Consider the following 17,261-nt stretch of genomic DNA (forward strand, 5'->3'; position numbering starts at 1 on the left):
AACCTGGGTGGCAATGGGTCTCTAATATCTGGCACCGTTCCCCGAAATCAGGCTATAGTTTGAAATACCTAGGTATCTTTTCTAGTTCCCTCCCCAACTCTCAGCACACTTTGCTTCTCTAAATAAACAAGGGTGGCCTTTGTTTAAACAGAGAGATTGAGAGAGAAAAGGAGGGAGGTGGGGTGAAATAAAAAGCTATATTACATCACCAGCAGCTTTTCCGTTTTCAGTATCAATCGTGCATTGCTTTGAAGGATGTGTGTGTGAGTCTGCAGTGTGTGCTTTGATCTTGCCATTTCAATGAGCCTGGAGGAAAGGTGTGGGTTTTTGAAAGGATCATTATGGCTTTGGCTGCGCAGGTTTATGCACTGCCACCCGCTTCCATTAACTATTGACACAACTTAACCCCTTGAACAACAAGACTCCCGAGGCTGGTTTTCATAGGGCATTCAACTGGCCAAGAACTGAATGGAAGGAAGAGGATCATTTTTGCTACCACACACTTCATCTTATATAATTGTCAGGCTACAGTAAAATATATTTGTTCTAGAACTGACTGAAAGTGTACTGTAAACTTCAAATTGTTGACCACAAATTACTAAGAATCAAGCCACTTCAAAGGAGCTCTGCTCAGCTTTTCATTAACAATTTTTCTATCACATTAAAGCGGACCTGCCACCCATAAACAAAAGGATAACTCATTACTATATATATATATTATACATAAGCACACACCACAAGAGCAGGCACTAAGCACCAGCAAGCACCTACCGTATCAGACAAGACTCAAGGTTCAGACCATGTAGGGAGGTTTCCGAGACAGTCCAGCACATAGTGGCAGGGTGTAAGATGCTCGCAGGAACAGTGCACACTGAACGGCACAACTAAGTAGCTGGTATTGTGTACAGGAACATCTGCACAGAGTACGGGCTAAACCCTCCAAAGGACAAATGAGAGATTCCAAAGAAGGTTGTGGAGAATAGCAGGGCTAAGATCCTGTGGGACTTCCAGATCCAGACGGACAGTCGGATACTAGCCAATCAACCCAACAATGTGGTGGTAGACAAGGACCAGAGGACAGCGGTGATGATAGATGTACCGGGGCCAAGTAACAGTGCCATCAAGAAGAAGGAGAATGAGAAGCTGGAGAAGTACCAGGGCCTTAAAGAAGAACTAGAGAAGATATGGAGAGTGAAGTCCCAGTGGTCATAGGAGCACTTGGAGCTGTGACTACTAAGTTGGGACAGTGGCTCCAACAGATTCCAGAAACAACAACAGAACACTCTGTCCAGAAGAGAGCAGCGCTAGGAACAGCTACAATACTGCACAGAACCCTCAAACTCCTTAGCCTCTGGTAGAGGACCCTAGGTTGAGGAAGACACATACCACCCATAGGGGCGAGATGGGAATATTATTTACATATATACACACACACACAAGCATAGCAGCTACCAACAATGCAATTTGGGCACTGGGTGTATATTTTCTTATAGTCTTTTGGGACATACGCAAGGACTCTCTGCACTTAGCTGGCAAGTTGGCCATTGCCACCCCACTTGCTGGGCTGCTCATTGTTATATTATCCGCTGGGTTTTTCCTCTTTTTTTTTTTTTTTACCAGAACTGGTGGCAGGCAATATATTCTATGACCAATTTTTACTGCCACCTGAATGTATATGTAAAACTGCCCCGCCCTAGACAGTGACAGATTATGCTTTTTTATATGTACCGGTGCACATGAAACAATAATACTTTTCTTGTGATTCATAGAGATCAAAACATTCTACTTGAATTTGAAAGGCCTCTGAGTGCATTGTGACAGTACCCAGCACCATAATATAATTAAGTCAAACTTCCATACGGGGAAAAAATGGGAAACATGGTTTAACAAACTACAAAAGGTTTCCTGGTCTTCCAGACAAGATCTAACATGGTGAACCTATGGTGGTCCTATGTCAACATTCTAGATACCAATGGTCAGACACAGAAATATGGCAAAGTGCAGTTAGTCCCATATTTGCCAAGCTCTGTGGTGCTGGATAATCTACAAACACATCAAATATTTATGGTCATACAAAAAGTATATTTAAACCAAATAAATATTTTATATGAAATATTATCCAGTGAATAAAATGCCTTAGTAAGACAAAACATACTCAAAATGTAGGACAACTGAAAAAATGCCAATAAAAGGGGTCCCTGCAAAATTCCTCCTTTGCCTAAATAAATACTTTTAGTTGTATTTATTTTTTCTGCAGAACTTTAAAAATTAACAGGATTCACCCGGAGTTCTCACAGGAGACTACATCACTACATGTTGTAAAATGTATTGGACTTTCCCACTTTGTTTTTCTACTGATAGCTGGGTAATTAGTTTAAAGAGATACTATGTAGGACAATAATTATAGCTATTAGGCCAAATAATAATATAATTAAACAGTCAAGGAGGAGCAAACAAGTAAAAAAAAAATATTAGGCTGATTACTTATTCCAGATTGAGTGAATTACATTTATATGGTGTTTATAAAATTATAAAGGCTCTTAGGGTGCGGATCTATCCCTTTGATAACATTTGGGGGTTAAATCAAGGTGTAGGTCATCAATCTACTCTAATTTCCAAATGTTTTTCAAGCACCAGGAAATATAGCCCACGCTGTTGTGTTCCTTTGAAGTCACAAACAAAAAGGTAAATAAATCGGATGCCAAGGAAGATATAATTGACAGTAAAATCCTGTAAGAGCATTATGAAGGCAAAAGCTTGGTTTGCATTAATAAATATATACCATAACAATAGTGCCCTTACCAAAAACGTAATATGACAGGTAAGCATAGTTATAATCTAAACGGCAATAAATATATATATATATATATATATATATATACATACATACATACATACACACACACACATATACATGTATCAGTCAAATGCAGGATAATCTCCACCTGGTGTCAAACAAATGTATAAAAGGAGCTGGTGGGAGTCTAAGGTTTCTATTAAGTCATTTTGGCTGTTGATCCACAGATCTTGGGAACCTGGCCAGCTCTGTATATGATTTTTTTTTTATTTTTTTATTTAACCGCATGGTGTCTGTTTCTAACTGGAGTCAATTACACTCGGCTCCGCTTTCAAGAGGAGGTAACTGAACTCCACTAGAAAGGATGCTTTTGCTTCCCAGGCTGGTGCAATCCTATCTCAAGCGGGGGCTTTGCTGAGAGTGTTGCCTTTCTAACAGTATGCTGCGGGCAGGCAGCAGCACCTCCCACAACTCATTTATAAGAAGGAACAAGAGCTTTGATGGCTCCCTAAAGCAAGATACAGGAATACTTCTTGTTGGTTACAGAGCATATAAAAATAACTCTAAACGGTTAACCGAAACAGCCACCCTTTGCTTTGTCATTTAATTTTTAAAAGTAGAAAAAAAGAACGAAAGTCCCACTGAAGGAGCACATAATTTACTGTCTGTCTGACGGGATGTATTTTGTTACCTAAATGCAGCAATACATCTGTTATTGGACTATACCATCCCAAAATGACAACCAGCTTTTGGCTGTCAATGGCCTTTCAGCATCCTTAGCCACCTCTATGGTCAGTCGAATTATGGGCATCCTCAGTCAGCATTATGTTTATAGTTAGACTATCAGCATGCTCAGCCAACTCTATGATTGTAGTTGGAGTATCAGCAAGTTCAGCCAACTCTATGGTTATTGTTGACAAAAAAGGAAGTAATGGAAGCCCTATTTAAGACAACTGACACAAAATATTCATTGTGTAATGTGTATTTTGTTTAGATTCTCCTGAAGGAGGCCCATTGTAATGAAGGTATGAAGTGGCCATATAGATCATCCATTGTTTATAATGCTCCTATTTATTTCACTATATCTGATCTTTGTCGTCGAACATGTATTTTTTTTTTTAGTTTCCTGTTAAGTCTACTGTTGTCGCATGCCTATAAATAAATGTTAATCTAGCGCTCGCTCAATTTTAATGCATGGCCATTTAGCATTCTGCAGTGCTTCAACAGACTTCCTAGGTGTTAGATAAAATCAACAAGTGATGGTTCTGTGGTAAAATGAGATTTTCCACAATATTTCTCCTAAATATCTCTGCCAACTAAGACCTCGGCTAAGCCCCAGCTATCCCAGTGTTGGGCCTCCCACAAGCAGTGAACAAGCCAACCTAGAGTTTGTAATGATTGCAGTAACAAACAGCCAGGCACTGAAATCCAGTCTTGTTACAAAAGTTACTAATTGTCACCATCAATTTGAGCCACCAAATGCTCTGCTGCTTCCCGAGCAGTGTGCAAAATTTGGATCATTAAAGTCGTTAATAAGATCCACTCCAGCTCGAACAGGTTTCCTCCGCACAATGCGCAATATTACACACTACCCTCTAGACAGATAGAGCATACCAACACATTAATGAGTGGTTTTATCGCCATAGCAACCAATGGAATGTCTGCACATATTGGACTGTTCCATTGGCTGATCTGGTGACAACACTTTACAAACTGTGCACCAGAACCCTTTGTATTTGTAACATCCATTTGAACAGACACACATATTGGTTTTTGGACATATCCATGAGGAACCATCATGGGTTTCAATAAAACAGAATCTAATTGCATATATGATATGCTTCAGAAAATTATAAATTTCTAAAAGGTATTCGAATAAAGCAGAACCCTGTCATATCTGATGCATATTCTATGTTATGTCCATTGTGGAGGGGTGGGAGTGCAGTCATCTGTGTAACATTTTACTACTGAACTCATAATCATGTCTGCTACAAATGAACACCTCCAACCTTAGTATACACCATAATTTGCTGGTTTATTGGACAATTTCTGGTCCGGTGGTGCCATAAGTAAAGCCAAAGCAAAGCCGTGACTCTCATGGGGAGCTTCATTTTCATAATACAGAATGAGCTGTATTAAACCTTAGAGTCTACTCTTCCTCTTACTAATCCACCACGATGCCTTGACTCTTTTCCCAAGCTCATACTCTTCACTGAGACACAAAGGCTTGTAATCCCAGGCTTTCCCTCCAGTTGGAAGACGCCGCAGTTTTTCTTTTAAGATTGGTTAATATACCCACTGTGTCTGTGCGGCATGTTTACACGGTACAGGGTGAGTTAGAGAAACATTCAACTCCACCATGGACTTAGCATCTGTAGGCTATGTAGGGACTAGCTGGAAGTCTTAGCACTATGGGTTTACTGCACGTTGGCCAGGGATGCTATCATGCAGGTCTTATACTAGCTGGCAGGTAAACAAAATTAAATTTACAATTAACAAGATGGAAATGATAACCTTCCTGATTACATCTTACTTGCTGTTATAAGGTAGCAGCTAAGCATCAATGATGACTTCTGTTAGTTTAAGATGTGCTTGGCTTGTTCCTTTCAACAAAATGCACCTATGAGATCCCCTTGCAACTCTCCATTTTGTTCTATGAATTTGTTGGTGAACAAAAAAGTATTACAAACCACAGAAATATCTATTATGTCATACCGAAAATTATTAGATTTATTTTTTAGGAATTCCAACACCGAACCTAGCTGTAAATTACATCGGTCCATCTTAAGTGAAAAGATGTATAAATTTTGCTATAATGCAATGAAATTAAACATTGTCATCAGTGGTGTATTTATCTTGGGTGTTGCCCTAAGCCTGACCCAGCACCCCCAAGCCACCCCCTCCGCTGTCAACATCCTGAATGCATTAAGAGGCGCTACATACATTTAACACAAGGCGTGCTGGGATATGACATTATATCCCAGTGGAGTGTCTCAAAAGCACAAAGCACCTTTTAATGCAGACTCCATAGCGTAAGTAGGCTGCTTAAGAGATCAAAGATCTCCCCTGTAACCACCCCATTGTGGGGAGGGACATCCAGGGGCTTGATTTTCACAAAAAGGTCAGATAAGCAGTTTCAAGTCAACACTACCAATGCATCCATAGTAAATAGATCCTAAGAGGCTGGAGATCTAGTTTACTGTTAGTAACTCAATTGTGCTGGCATATAGTAAACATATGCAAGCATGTTTTACCATAAGCTTAGGTTTGCATGCAGAACTGTGCCAGTCTTAGCTCACAGCGCAAGGGACGTGGTAAAAATAGACACAATTTAATAAAGAATGGAACAATAACAGCCCAAAAAAGGTTTTGCAAAGTTTATTTATGGAACCACTAAAGCACCTATAATGGACAGTAATGTCCATTTAAAAAGTATAATAGACTTATGTGCCATTAAGTGCAAAAAAGAAATACGTAAATTCACTCACACAGACAAATATTTTCACCGGTCCACTTGCCTGTTACAACTAGCATGTTTTAACTACATAGGCTGGAAGGTGATATATATATATATATATATATATATATAATATATATACACACACACACACACAGGAATATATTCGCACACATAAAATTCCCAATGGAGTTATCTAAACCTGCCTATAAATATTGGAAGAACATCAAAGAGAGCACTATTAAATTAAAAATGCTGTCACACAAACTGGCCCCTGGCACTGCCAGATCCAACACGCAGGAACCTCTGATCCCTGAACCGACAAGCGGAGGAAACAGTGCAATCCGAGACACACACGAGGCTGGGGGGGGTTATGCAATCAAAATCAAAATTAGATGAAGACTTAGGTAGGAGACAGACAGAGAGTGCACAAGACAAGCTGTTTACATCTTAATTTCAATCCAAGGTAGCCTCAAACATCACTGAAAGTCTAACATCCCATGTTAGCCAAATCAATTTCAATTTTGGTTTCCCCTCTCTCAAAAAAGCAGATATTGGCTGTAATTCAGCAATGCACAGACCATATACACGAAGAATTAGCCATTAATTAACCATCTACTCTCGCTAATTGTGACCAAATGATAGATATTGCGCAGTGTAACGCTGTCACAATAGTAATTTATGATTCATAGATCCAACCACAACCCTGTCCCTTTCCGATTCCTATATGTATTACCGACAAAAAAAATAACACAGTGTTTCCACTCCTACTCATTAAACTACAGTGTCAGTCAATGTCATCTTCATAAAACATTGCGCAGTTATTTAGAAATAGGCTGCATCAAGTGGCTTATCTGTATTGATAACTAGGAAGCATGCCAGTTATTCTGTACTACCAACCCACGCAAGAATGATCATTCACACCATCCAGGTCTGACAATGGCGTGCCACCACAAATTAACTACGATACTCCAGCATACCCACCCTATTTAATTGTAATACACGGCATCATTAGGAAATTCAATTATAACAGTTGCTAAATCATTCTGTCAAACTATAACCTAGTAAATACGATACCTTTCCAAAACCACATAGTCTGATACATTCACGTAGAACTGGTCCACTGGCATCTCACAATCTAATCCAAAATGACCCAGCATCAAAAAGAAGTGGCATTTTAATCATACTTTCTATCACTTGACCGTAATTCAGATACCGTCAAGTAGAACATAACTAAACTGCTCCCAAGTTCATACACGATCCCTTTGTACATCGCTGCGGAATATAATGGCGCTATATAAAATAAACAGTAATATCTAATGTCACCACACTATATATATTTGGCTATAGCTACCGTAAAATATCATGTATGGTGCTATTTTCCCTTTTTTCAAGAGACACAGTGCACTATACACAGATCTATAAAAAGGGGAAAAAGGCCATCAAGTTCAACAGGTCCAAGAGGTCCTCAATCGCAGATCCTGGTGAAAGGGGGAAAACCAACTTCAAGCACATGCCAATTTTACCCTGAAGGGGCAAATTACCTTCATGACTCAATATGCATGCTTTCCTACAACTTTTGCTTCTAATTGAGCATGAATATTATACCCAAGATTTTCTGAATCACACTTTTTCACTTAAAAGATACTTATATTACATCATATAATATTAACAATTTAAAATGACATACTAAAAATCGCCAGGCACTGTCTGCCACCTACACATGCCTTTAAATGCGTATACCCACTACTTGGAGTTACTTCATCCTTTAAATATACAAAAATACACATGCATGAAGTATATGAACACTCATTGCTGGGGTTGTGTAGGTGGCTGGCACATCCTCTTACAGAAATTAAAACGCTGTACTTAAGACTGGCAGCTCATGTTAAAAAGTTAGGAAACCAGACGCCCAAGAGGTGGAGAACACTGTCTGGGTTACCAACGAGGGCCTTTTTGTTCCATCAATCCAAAAAACTACAGGCTGTACTTAACTCCCACAAATAGAAAACACTGTTTATTTAAACACATGCTTTGACAAAATGCGGTCTCCATGTAGGGAAAATTGCTACGTATAATAATGAATATCAATATTATATGTGCGTGTTGCTTTATTTGGGAGCTGGGAAAAGGTTTAAGTAGTCTGCTTAATGTTCTACAATAATTTTAAAATATGTTCCAGTACTTAGTAATGACAGGTAATAAAGCACATAGAGATGTTACTGGCAAAATGGAAATTAGCCATAGGCCTAGACACCCTTTTCAAAGCCTGGCCGTTGCATTCACATAAACACACACACACATATATACACTCATAGAAAACAAAATTTACATAAGCATATTTTAGGTAAATAAGTACATTTTACCTTTTTAATGCAGTTTGTTCTCTTTATATAATGACAAACCCTGACATAAATGTCTCTTTTATGGATCCTAAGCACAGTCCTCACGGTAAAGAAGGCTCAGGAACACCAATTCATAGCAAACTGTATTATTTATTTGCAAGTGCACAGATTAAACACCCCACAAAAAAAAAACATAAAAGAAAACCCTAGCTCCAAGTTGGAGCCCCAAACTAATCAGCTATTGATAGCAACATGCAAGTATATCAATCAATTATAAAACACATATGATGTAAAATGCAGCACTTACAAGCTAAACATATACACATAATATAAATATACTGTGCATAGTTATAGTTTATACAAATTTATTTATAGGTTTTCTTTTATGGCAATGACTTTTCCCAATTTATTTGCTTACACTTAGGAAAACACATTGTGGATACACACACTTTATTTCAGCTCAGAAAGGATATTTTGCTATTACCAGCATAATAAGATCATTATTCATTTGCATGCAATTACCAGCCTAAAAGTGTGTACAATAAGTACCAAATCATCTTTTTTTATCCATGAAGGTTGACACTTAGTGGTTAAAATGAAGACAAATATTGATGGGCAATAGAAAATCATCAGTAATCTAATGCAAAATGAATAGATTGAGTAGAATTATCTGCTAGGAAGCTCAGACAGATGTATTTTGTGAAACATTTTTTAACGCATAGTTCTTTAAAGAAAAGGGAAAAAATACTCTTTGGCTTAACCCATTAATAACCATAAGAATGGGCAATCAGTTAAATGAGTTGTTATCCAAGGCCCACATCTCTGACACCTAAAGAGTTACTGAGTTTATGTAAATGTTTGGAAAGTGCAGAAGAGAATAAAATATGCCTCCTTGCCAGCTCGGCAAGATGAAAAACTTTTAAATGGCTTGTGTAAGTTACTAATTTTGTATTAAAAGGATCTCAGTAGAGATTAGCGGAAAGAGAGCAAACAATTGGCACAAAGAACAAAAAACAAGTACATGGCAGACGTTGTTTCAGATGATGAAGAGCATGGAGACTGGCCACGGAGTCCATGAAAGCCTGATGAGTAGAATCAGAAACAATTGTGTAGATTACTACCATGTTTATATGACCTGACCCATACAATGATGCCAATACATAGAAATGTGCAAGAAAAATGAAGTTATTTGAACACTGGCATTGCAGATCTCAAGCGCAGATGATGTAATAAAAACTTCCACCATTATTTTCAAAGCTACATGTCACTGCCACAAGCTAGGGACATCCAATACACCAAGATACAGTTCTTACAATGTAATAGTTGTTAGCATCAAAACACCCCACAGTTACTCATACTATACAGCACCATAATACCCCCATACAGTTGCGACGGCTGCCCCTTTAAAAACTAGTAAAGCAAAAGCACATAAGCTGAGAATGCTCTAAATGGTCTGAAATAAATGTAAAAGCACTGATAATTTGAGTGTAAATGCTTATCTAATTATACTCTTTTTATACGCCAAGAACTGTATTAACAGGTAACAATATACCCACACCGCCAGGAACCCAGATAAATCAAATTCCAAATTAATCAGAATAATCCTGAGTCATTATCATGTATTTTGCATTTTGCATTTTGCCAGCTCCTAAAGAATTATTACATACAGATAAAAAACAAAACAGCAGCTGAACTGTTTCTACCTCAATAGGAATAACAGGGACACGATAAGCAATCCAGCCTCTGCAGACTGCAACTCCCAGCATGACCATAATAAAAAGATGGAATATTTGGAAATTAATAAAATAAACTTTTAATGATATTTGTTATACAAGGGAAACTAGTACACAAAATGAGACCAATTAAAGCCAAGGTACTAAGAGCTAAGATATGATTAAGTTAATTTTTATTAATTTTACCTGTGCATATTAGGCCTACAAGTCATTGACTGCATACGACTGCCAGAAGTTGCCCGTCCTCACTGACACCACAAATGTATATTCGTTAATGTGCAAAACTAAGTACTGCTATTAACAACCCAACATAGACGGGCCATTGTAAGCTTGCGAGCAGGGCTCTCTCCACCAAATGTATCGGTTTGTCTTAGTCTGTCAATTCTTGTCTTGTCATTTCCCTTTAATTTATGTATTGTATTAAGCGCTGCGTAAACTGTTGGCGCTATATAAATAAAGGATAATAATAATAATAATTAACATTGATTAATGCCTGAACAATTCAGACAAGTGCAGTTGAGTACTGGTACTGCAAGCCGTATTCAAGAACAATTCATCCTCCAATATCATCCTCATCCAACCATGACCACAGGCGGAGCTAGAATAATAATAAATAATGGCAGCACAATGAGTGTAAAATACATGCAGGTATACACAAAAGTAGACTTTCATTTCACCATTTAGCTGCTCATCTTGTGTATGACAAACTCGTTTTCCCTCTGCCTCCTCCTGCTGCCCAACAAGGTGGCATCAGGACTTAAACTACTCAAAAAGACCCAAACCCTGGCAGACTAATCGAACTGTAGCAACCAAACTGGGTTGGCATAATTAGGACTTGTAGATTTATTTGCATATTGTTTTTGCACACTCACCTACCAAAAATTATAATTTTGTACAACAAGGAAAACGAACTCTTCCCCAATTCCTCATGCAGGGAACCGCAGCACCTTACATTTACAGCGGTCCTATGACAGGCCATTGACCACAGACTGGGCACTCCAAGGAATATCAGAGAGACTTCCAGTGAAGAATGTTCTAAGGGAACGTGTCCTGCAAGTACTGGGGTGTTAAAGGCCACTAAAAACATTGGTGGAAACATAACAAATAAATTCATTCTTTGCCATGTAAACATGACTTATCATAATTGCAAATTTGGAAATGGAAGGTTACAAATCGTGAACGCATTTTCTTTAGTTCTCTGCAAAATAAACTTCTTTCAGCAGTACTCCTATGATAGCCGACAGTACGAAATTAACAAAAAGGGCCTATTTCCGGTAGCAAGTAGGTGTAATAACTAAAGTATTACAGTTTATTGTGTTCTGTGACCTCTGTGGTCTTCGGTATAAGTCTGTGACTTCACCACTGCCCAACCAGTAGCCACAAGCCACGGAAGAAGGCACCCAGCTTCACTTAACAGAATAATTTTAAAAAAGGCATATTCCAACATCCAAATTGGACAGAACTGTGGAATTATTCAATGGACTGCACTAAATGGCTCATACATTCAAACTAAAAAACCAAGCATGCTTTCGGTACAAGAGGTTGACATATTTGAATCATTAAATTCTGTCCCCCCAGTTTGGAATTAATCCTATATTTTAGCTGTGAATTATTATTGTGATTTTTGTAACGCCTTTGGTGCCAAGGACAGAAATTTTGTGGCAAAATGTCATTTTCTTTTGTTGACGAATGTACAGTGAGCATTACAGGAGTGGACACCAAATTGTTACTCCTGAGGAAGCCAAAAGACTTATGAAGACCATGAGTAATACATCAGGAAATACATTGATCAAAACAAGCGACCTATAGATTTCATTAAAAAACGCTCTATATAATAAGATTAAACATAGCATTTTCCAGTCACAGGAGTAAGGACTTTTAAATGATATCCATAGAACTCAATAGATGTAAAGCTCTCAATACGATAAGACTGCATACTAAATAAGTCATTCTAACAGAAAAAAGACCCAGTTCAGCGACTTTTGGGGATTACGTGTGAGCTATCCCTGCCCTTGTTCTCAAATTCTATGGAACACTGGTAAACTCCTTGGATCTAAATATACCATCTGTCGAAGAAATGAGGCTAGGAGATTCATTATAACACCACAAAAATGTTTATTCCCATACAATCATGAACAAATTACAAAGTTAATGAGTTAATTTAATCAAACGAGATGTGTTATCAGCTTCATACAATATATCTTCTCCTACTGGCTAATGATTAGCAGAGGAAGGATGCATTTATCAGTTACAGGAAATATCCTTCACAAAGCAGATCCCACCAACGTCTACTTGAAACAATAGGTCCTCGCACTTCCAGCAGACCTGGGAAAATAATCAGATCATGTACTCATCCCTACTGATGTCTCATACTCAGACATGTTTGTTTCCCATTGGTTTTGTCCTTTCCCAAACCTTTGACATTCCCTGATAACATTATAGATGGCTACGATATCTTCTCGGATCAAAGAATCTCAGTTTCCTACATGAGATTGTTTAAGTGCACAAAACTTCCAGACAAGCCAAGTATTTTATGAATTTTGTACCTAAAAAATTGGTGATATCTTCCACAATATTGTGATGGTCCCAGAACTCAAAAGCCAGTCTCTCTCATGTTATAAAGTTAAAATAATGTTTTAAGATGGAACATATTCCCTTGTATGCATTATTTCCACTACATAAATAGCACAAGCATTGTATAATAAACCACTTTTAACATATTATACTTCTGATATCATTCCGCCATGAAGATGGAAAGTCCAACAGACACAATTCATTTTCTAACAATTATTTGTCTGTCAAGTACAGGTTATTACACTTGGAGAATAACTCATCATAGGCCTCCTTTCATAAATATAGTTTAGTCTTATGTCCTTCTAAACAATTCATAGTATTATCGTCGTTTAAAGTATTTATTTTAAGCTTGTGTCCCATTTATATTTGAGTAAATTGCAGAAACAAAGGCACCCAACTTTTATCATCCAAGACCACTGAAAGCACAAGACAATGAAACCCAAGTCCACAATGTCACAACGTTGCCACTGATCAAACAGCACTAACCCACTTTTGAGCATCATCACATTTCTTCTAATATACATGCCAACATATTCACTGATGATGTCATCAAATGTCATTTTCAACGAGATTCCGCCTGAGTGTTCTATTGCTTCAGATAGAATAAAAGATATAATATTTTAATATACACGACCTGCTGGTATTATAAATACCTAATAATGTTGTAAATCATCTTTTCTTATGTAACCCTGGGGAAAAATAAAACACGTTATTTTGATTTGAAACTCAATCTACACCAGTTGTAATGTGTACAGATCTGACATGCAGAGGTACAAGGGTTACAAGCGATAATTCGGTTACATTTTGGGCCAGTGAAAAATATTCAGCACGTGGCACATAACAGAGAATCATCCAGGGTCTTTTATTCTACACCAACCAATCACGTAAATCAGCACCACCTCTAAGGAGTACAAAACAGGGTAATAATAGGGTAAAAATGAATATTAGCCCCCTTTAACATGCCACAATATAAAACCCATCATTTAACTTCAGAAATTCAAAAATAGGTTTTCTGCGTGATTTTTTAAACCAGCCCCCTATCCTGTAACGTATAGGAAAAGCCTGTGGGTTGTATAAGAGGGGAATGCATTGAGACCAATTTAAATCCACATGAAAATAATGCATAGTTTGCCGCAATATTCAAAATAAACTATATGAGAAATCAAATCCATATCCCATGTAACAACACACCACTACTTTTCTTTGATGGTTAAGATTCCTACAGATGCAGCCCACGCCAAATCTATTAAACTGGTTCTAGACAATTTGACAAAAAGTAAACACGCCATTGGAGAATGTGTGATGGATTGCAAATTTAACACACTTAATTATGGGTTCCTTAAGAAAAATAAACTTCTGTATACCATGTCAGCTAGAACACAAAGTTAAAAGGGGTCAAGATCAAAAACTACAACAACTGATCACACATCATTCCAAAGTGCCACTGAGTAAAAACACATGTATACATATGAATCAGAGTTGTATTATAATACTGCTTGACTGAAGTGTTATTCTGATGTGTGCATAAACATAACAAAGTGTCCATTCAACATAAGCATGGTCTGCAGCATAGGTTAAAGAGTTTCAATTTGCAATAAACATACACAAAGACACAGATATAACACTTGTAGCAAAAGGAAGCTTGCAGATGGGATATGGAACTGTGAACGAAACAGACCTGCTTATCTCAACTCGCACAGGGTTACTCAATTGCAGTGTGCCTTGTTATTGTGAATGAAGCACACACACACTCACTCATAGTATAGAAGCCATCTTGTGACCAAAGTACTATACAAACTGCCCCTTCCTAAATCACTCCCCCTGCTACAAGTGAGAAAAGTTTTCTTCTCTCCAGCAAGCAGATCGCATGGGGTTTAGCAGGCAGAGAATGGGATGCACAATGCCAGGCAGGCTCCTCCAGCCAGGCTTTTCATGCACACCAGCACTAGTGTGTTTAGTGGGGTTTCACATAGGGGGACTCCCCCCCCCCCTCCTATAGGGATCAGTCTCTTACCTGCACGATCTCCCCCTCGGCGCTGATTGTGGCTCCAGCTCGGGAGAATCTGCCCTGTAACTCTGTAGTGTGGGTTTTGTAATCTCCATTTGGACTGGACTCGAAAAGAACCACTTCCACAAATGCAGTCTCCTTGCTCAAGGATCCACTGGGACCCACAGCCAACAAGATCCCCAGCCAAACCAGGGGCAGACCTCCCTGGATCTTCGGCTGCTTCATCTCTCAGGATGGGGATCCAGTAGCGACGGGAACATAATTTCCAAGTTCTCAGGGGTGCTGGGGGCTTGAGCCGATCCAATACGATCCAGTGGGTTAGGAGATCTGCTCTCTTTAGATCTTGCAGGCACAACCTCAGATAGAAATGCAAATGCCACCCACCCCCCCAAATCCAAAGCAGAACCTCCAAGCGATTGTAGCAAACGAGTAAACAGATCCCAGAATCTCGGGGATGGTCCCAGTCAATAGATCCCCGCTTCGGGGAGAGGGGATCACATCTGGAGCAGTCCTATCATGTCCCCATTGCCGCTTTTGTCACTTACATGGCTGTGAGATCCTCTCTTATTTCCCCTCTCCTCTCTCTTTTCTCCCTCTCTCTCCCTTCTCTGCCAAGCGGCATCCCTTTGATCTTATCCACGTGATTGTCTTTCTTTTTTTTTTTACCCAAAAGGGATTGTCCCCGCCTTCCAAATCTCTCTGACCCCTCACTATCCACTCCCAGGCAGGGGAGGGGAGGGGGAGTGAGTGAAGAGAACACAAGGAGAATTAAAAGGCAGGGAGGGAGGTAGCGTGTGTGTATGTGTGTATGTGTGTGTGTAAGAGGGAGAGAGAGGGGAAGATCAAGAAGTACTTGCAAAATTCCAAGCTGTCCTAATATAATGTATAGAATGTGTGCATGAGAAGCATTGCATGGAGGAGGGAGAGGGAACTACAGTGTCAGAGGGTTGGAAGTGACAGAGAGGGAAGGTGGGAGGACAAAGATCAAAGGAAGAATTCTCTAGGGACACTGCTCCAAAGGAAAAAAATGACAAGTATAGGGCGATAGAATTTTTTTCGTACTAAAAAAAAACCCAAAGCGGGTTTGCTGACAGCTGCAAAAAAAAAAAAAAAAAGAATAAATAAAAAAGTTGAGAATTTTTTTAAAACATGAAAAAAAAATAGTGGTTGGTGCTTCAGCCAACCTTTGAAGCCTTTATCAAGACTATGATAAAAGTGTTACTATTGGGAGGTGGGGAGCGAGTCCCTAATGTGTCCATTTGGCTTGGTCTATCAGTTCTGGTTTTGTCAGACCCTTTGATTGTATGTATTATAAGAAGCGCTGCATACCCTGTTGGCGCTATATAAATAAAAGATAATAGTTTTGTAAATGTTTCTGTATACACAAGGGCATCCAGGTTTGCATGGTGGTATAAATGCAGCATTGCAGTCCCAGCCAGCCCAAGGGTTTCTAGCACATGAATGTAAAGTATGTACTTATGTATAGCTTTATTTCAGTAGCTCTAAGCAATGTACGTATGCTTTACAGTTTAACGTGAAGGGGAAGTATAAGCAGATATATAAGTACTATAGTTCTACAAACATTTGATTGAGGAGAATACTTAAGTATACTTTAGAAAAAAGGTGGAAGCGAATTGGTGATAGCACTCCAGTACCAGGCTAAAAGAGGAGTTAGATTAATATAAAATGCAGCTTGGCGAAAACTCCAGGGGATCCAATGAGATCCTCATACACCTGTGCGGAAAGTGTTCCTTTTGATTTTGATATGGGCACTTTCCTGACACTAATGGGCTGCTGTAGTGTAATTAACTAGAATCAACAGTGTTGGTCATCTCCAGTGATCTGGGCACAGTAGATTGTTATGTCATTAACATACATTTGCTCCACATTTACTTTTAAATAATATGCTGTGATTCTCCTGTGTTCCGTATTTATTCATCTGTGATGCTCATAATGTGAATTTACAGAACTTTTTTTTTTATTTATCAGGTTAGGATTAGAGTGATGTTAATTAAACCAAAACGAAACATTGCATTTATTTCTCCTGAACTCCATAGGAAGCCATACGGCTAAAATGTAATGCCCTGTCCCTCAGAGGCTGGGTTCCTGAGTTTGCGTAGCTGATGGATCATTGTGTCTACTGGAAAGTTAAAGGTCAAAATAAGTGGAACAGGCTTTCAGGAGAAGACAACACCAAAAATAGATGACGAGGCAATCAAGGATTTGGTTGCAATTTACTATGGCTCATTACTATGCTAAAGCCAATAATACGTAAAAAAATATCTAGGGGAGATACTCACCATAAACCATTCTATCAGAAAAGAGTGGCATAAGATCTGCTTCCACT

General features: G+C 38.7%; 1 protein-coding gene across 1 annotated transcript in view; it reads right to left on the minus strand.

Annotated features, from left to right (window-relative positions):
• The window catches only part of ZNRF3 (zinc and ring finger 3), a 65,604-nt gene extending 50,465 nt beyond the window's left edge, over nucleotides 1-15,139 (minus strand). The window contains exon 1 of the mRNA XM_089481702.1: nucleotides 14,921-15,139. Coding sequence (XP_089337828.1) covers nucleotides 14,921-15,139 — 219 coding nt within the window. The remainder of the gene's footprint in view (nucleotides 1-14,920) is intronic.
• Nucleotides 15,140-17,261: the final 2,122 nt, after the last annotated feature.

This window comes from Sceloporus occidentalis, unplaced genomic scaffold (assembly GCF_023333645.1).
Source record: "Sceloporus occidentalis isolate IW3139 unplaced genomic scaffold, rSceOcc1.0.p SCAF_16, whole genome shotgun sequence".
Classification (NCBI taxonomy): Eukaryota; Metazoa; Chordata; class Lepidosauria; order Squamata; family Phrynosomatidae; genus Sceloporus; species Sceloporus occidentalis.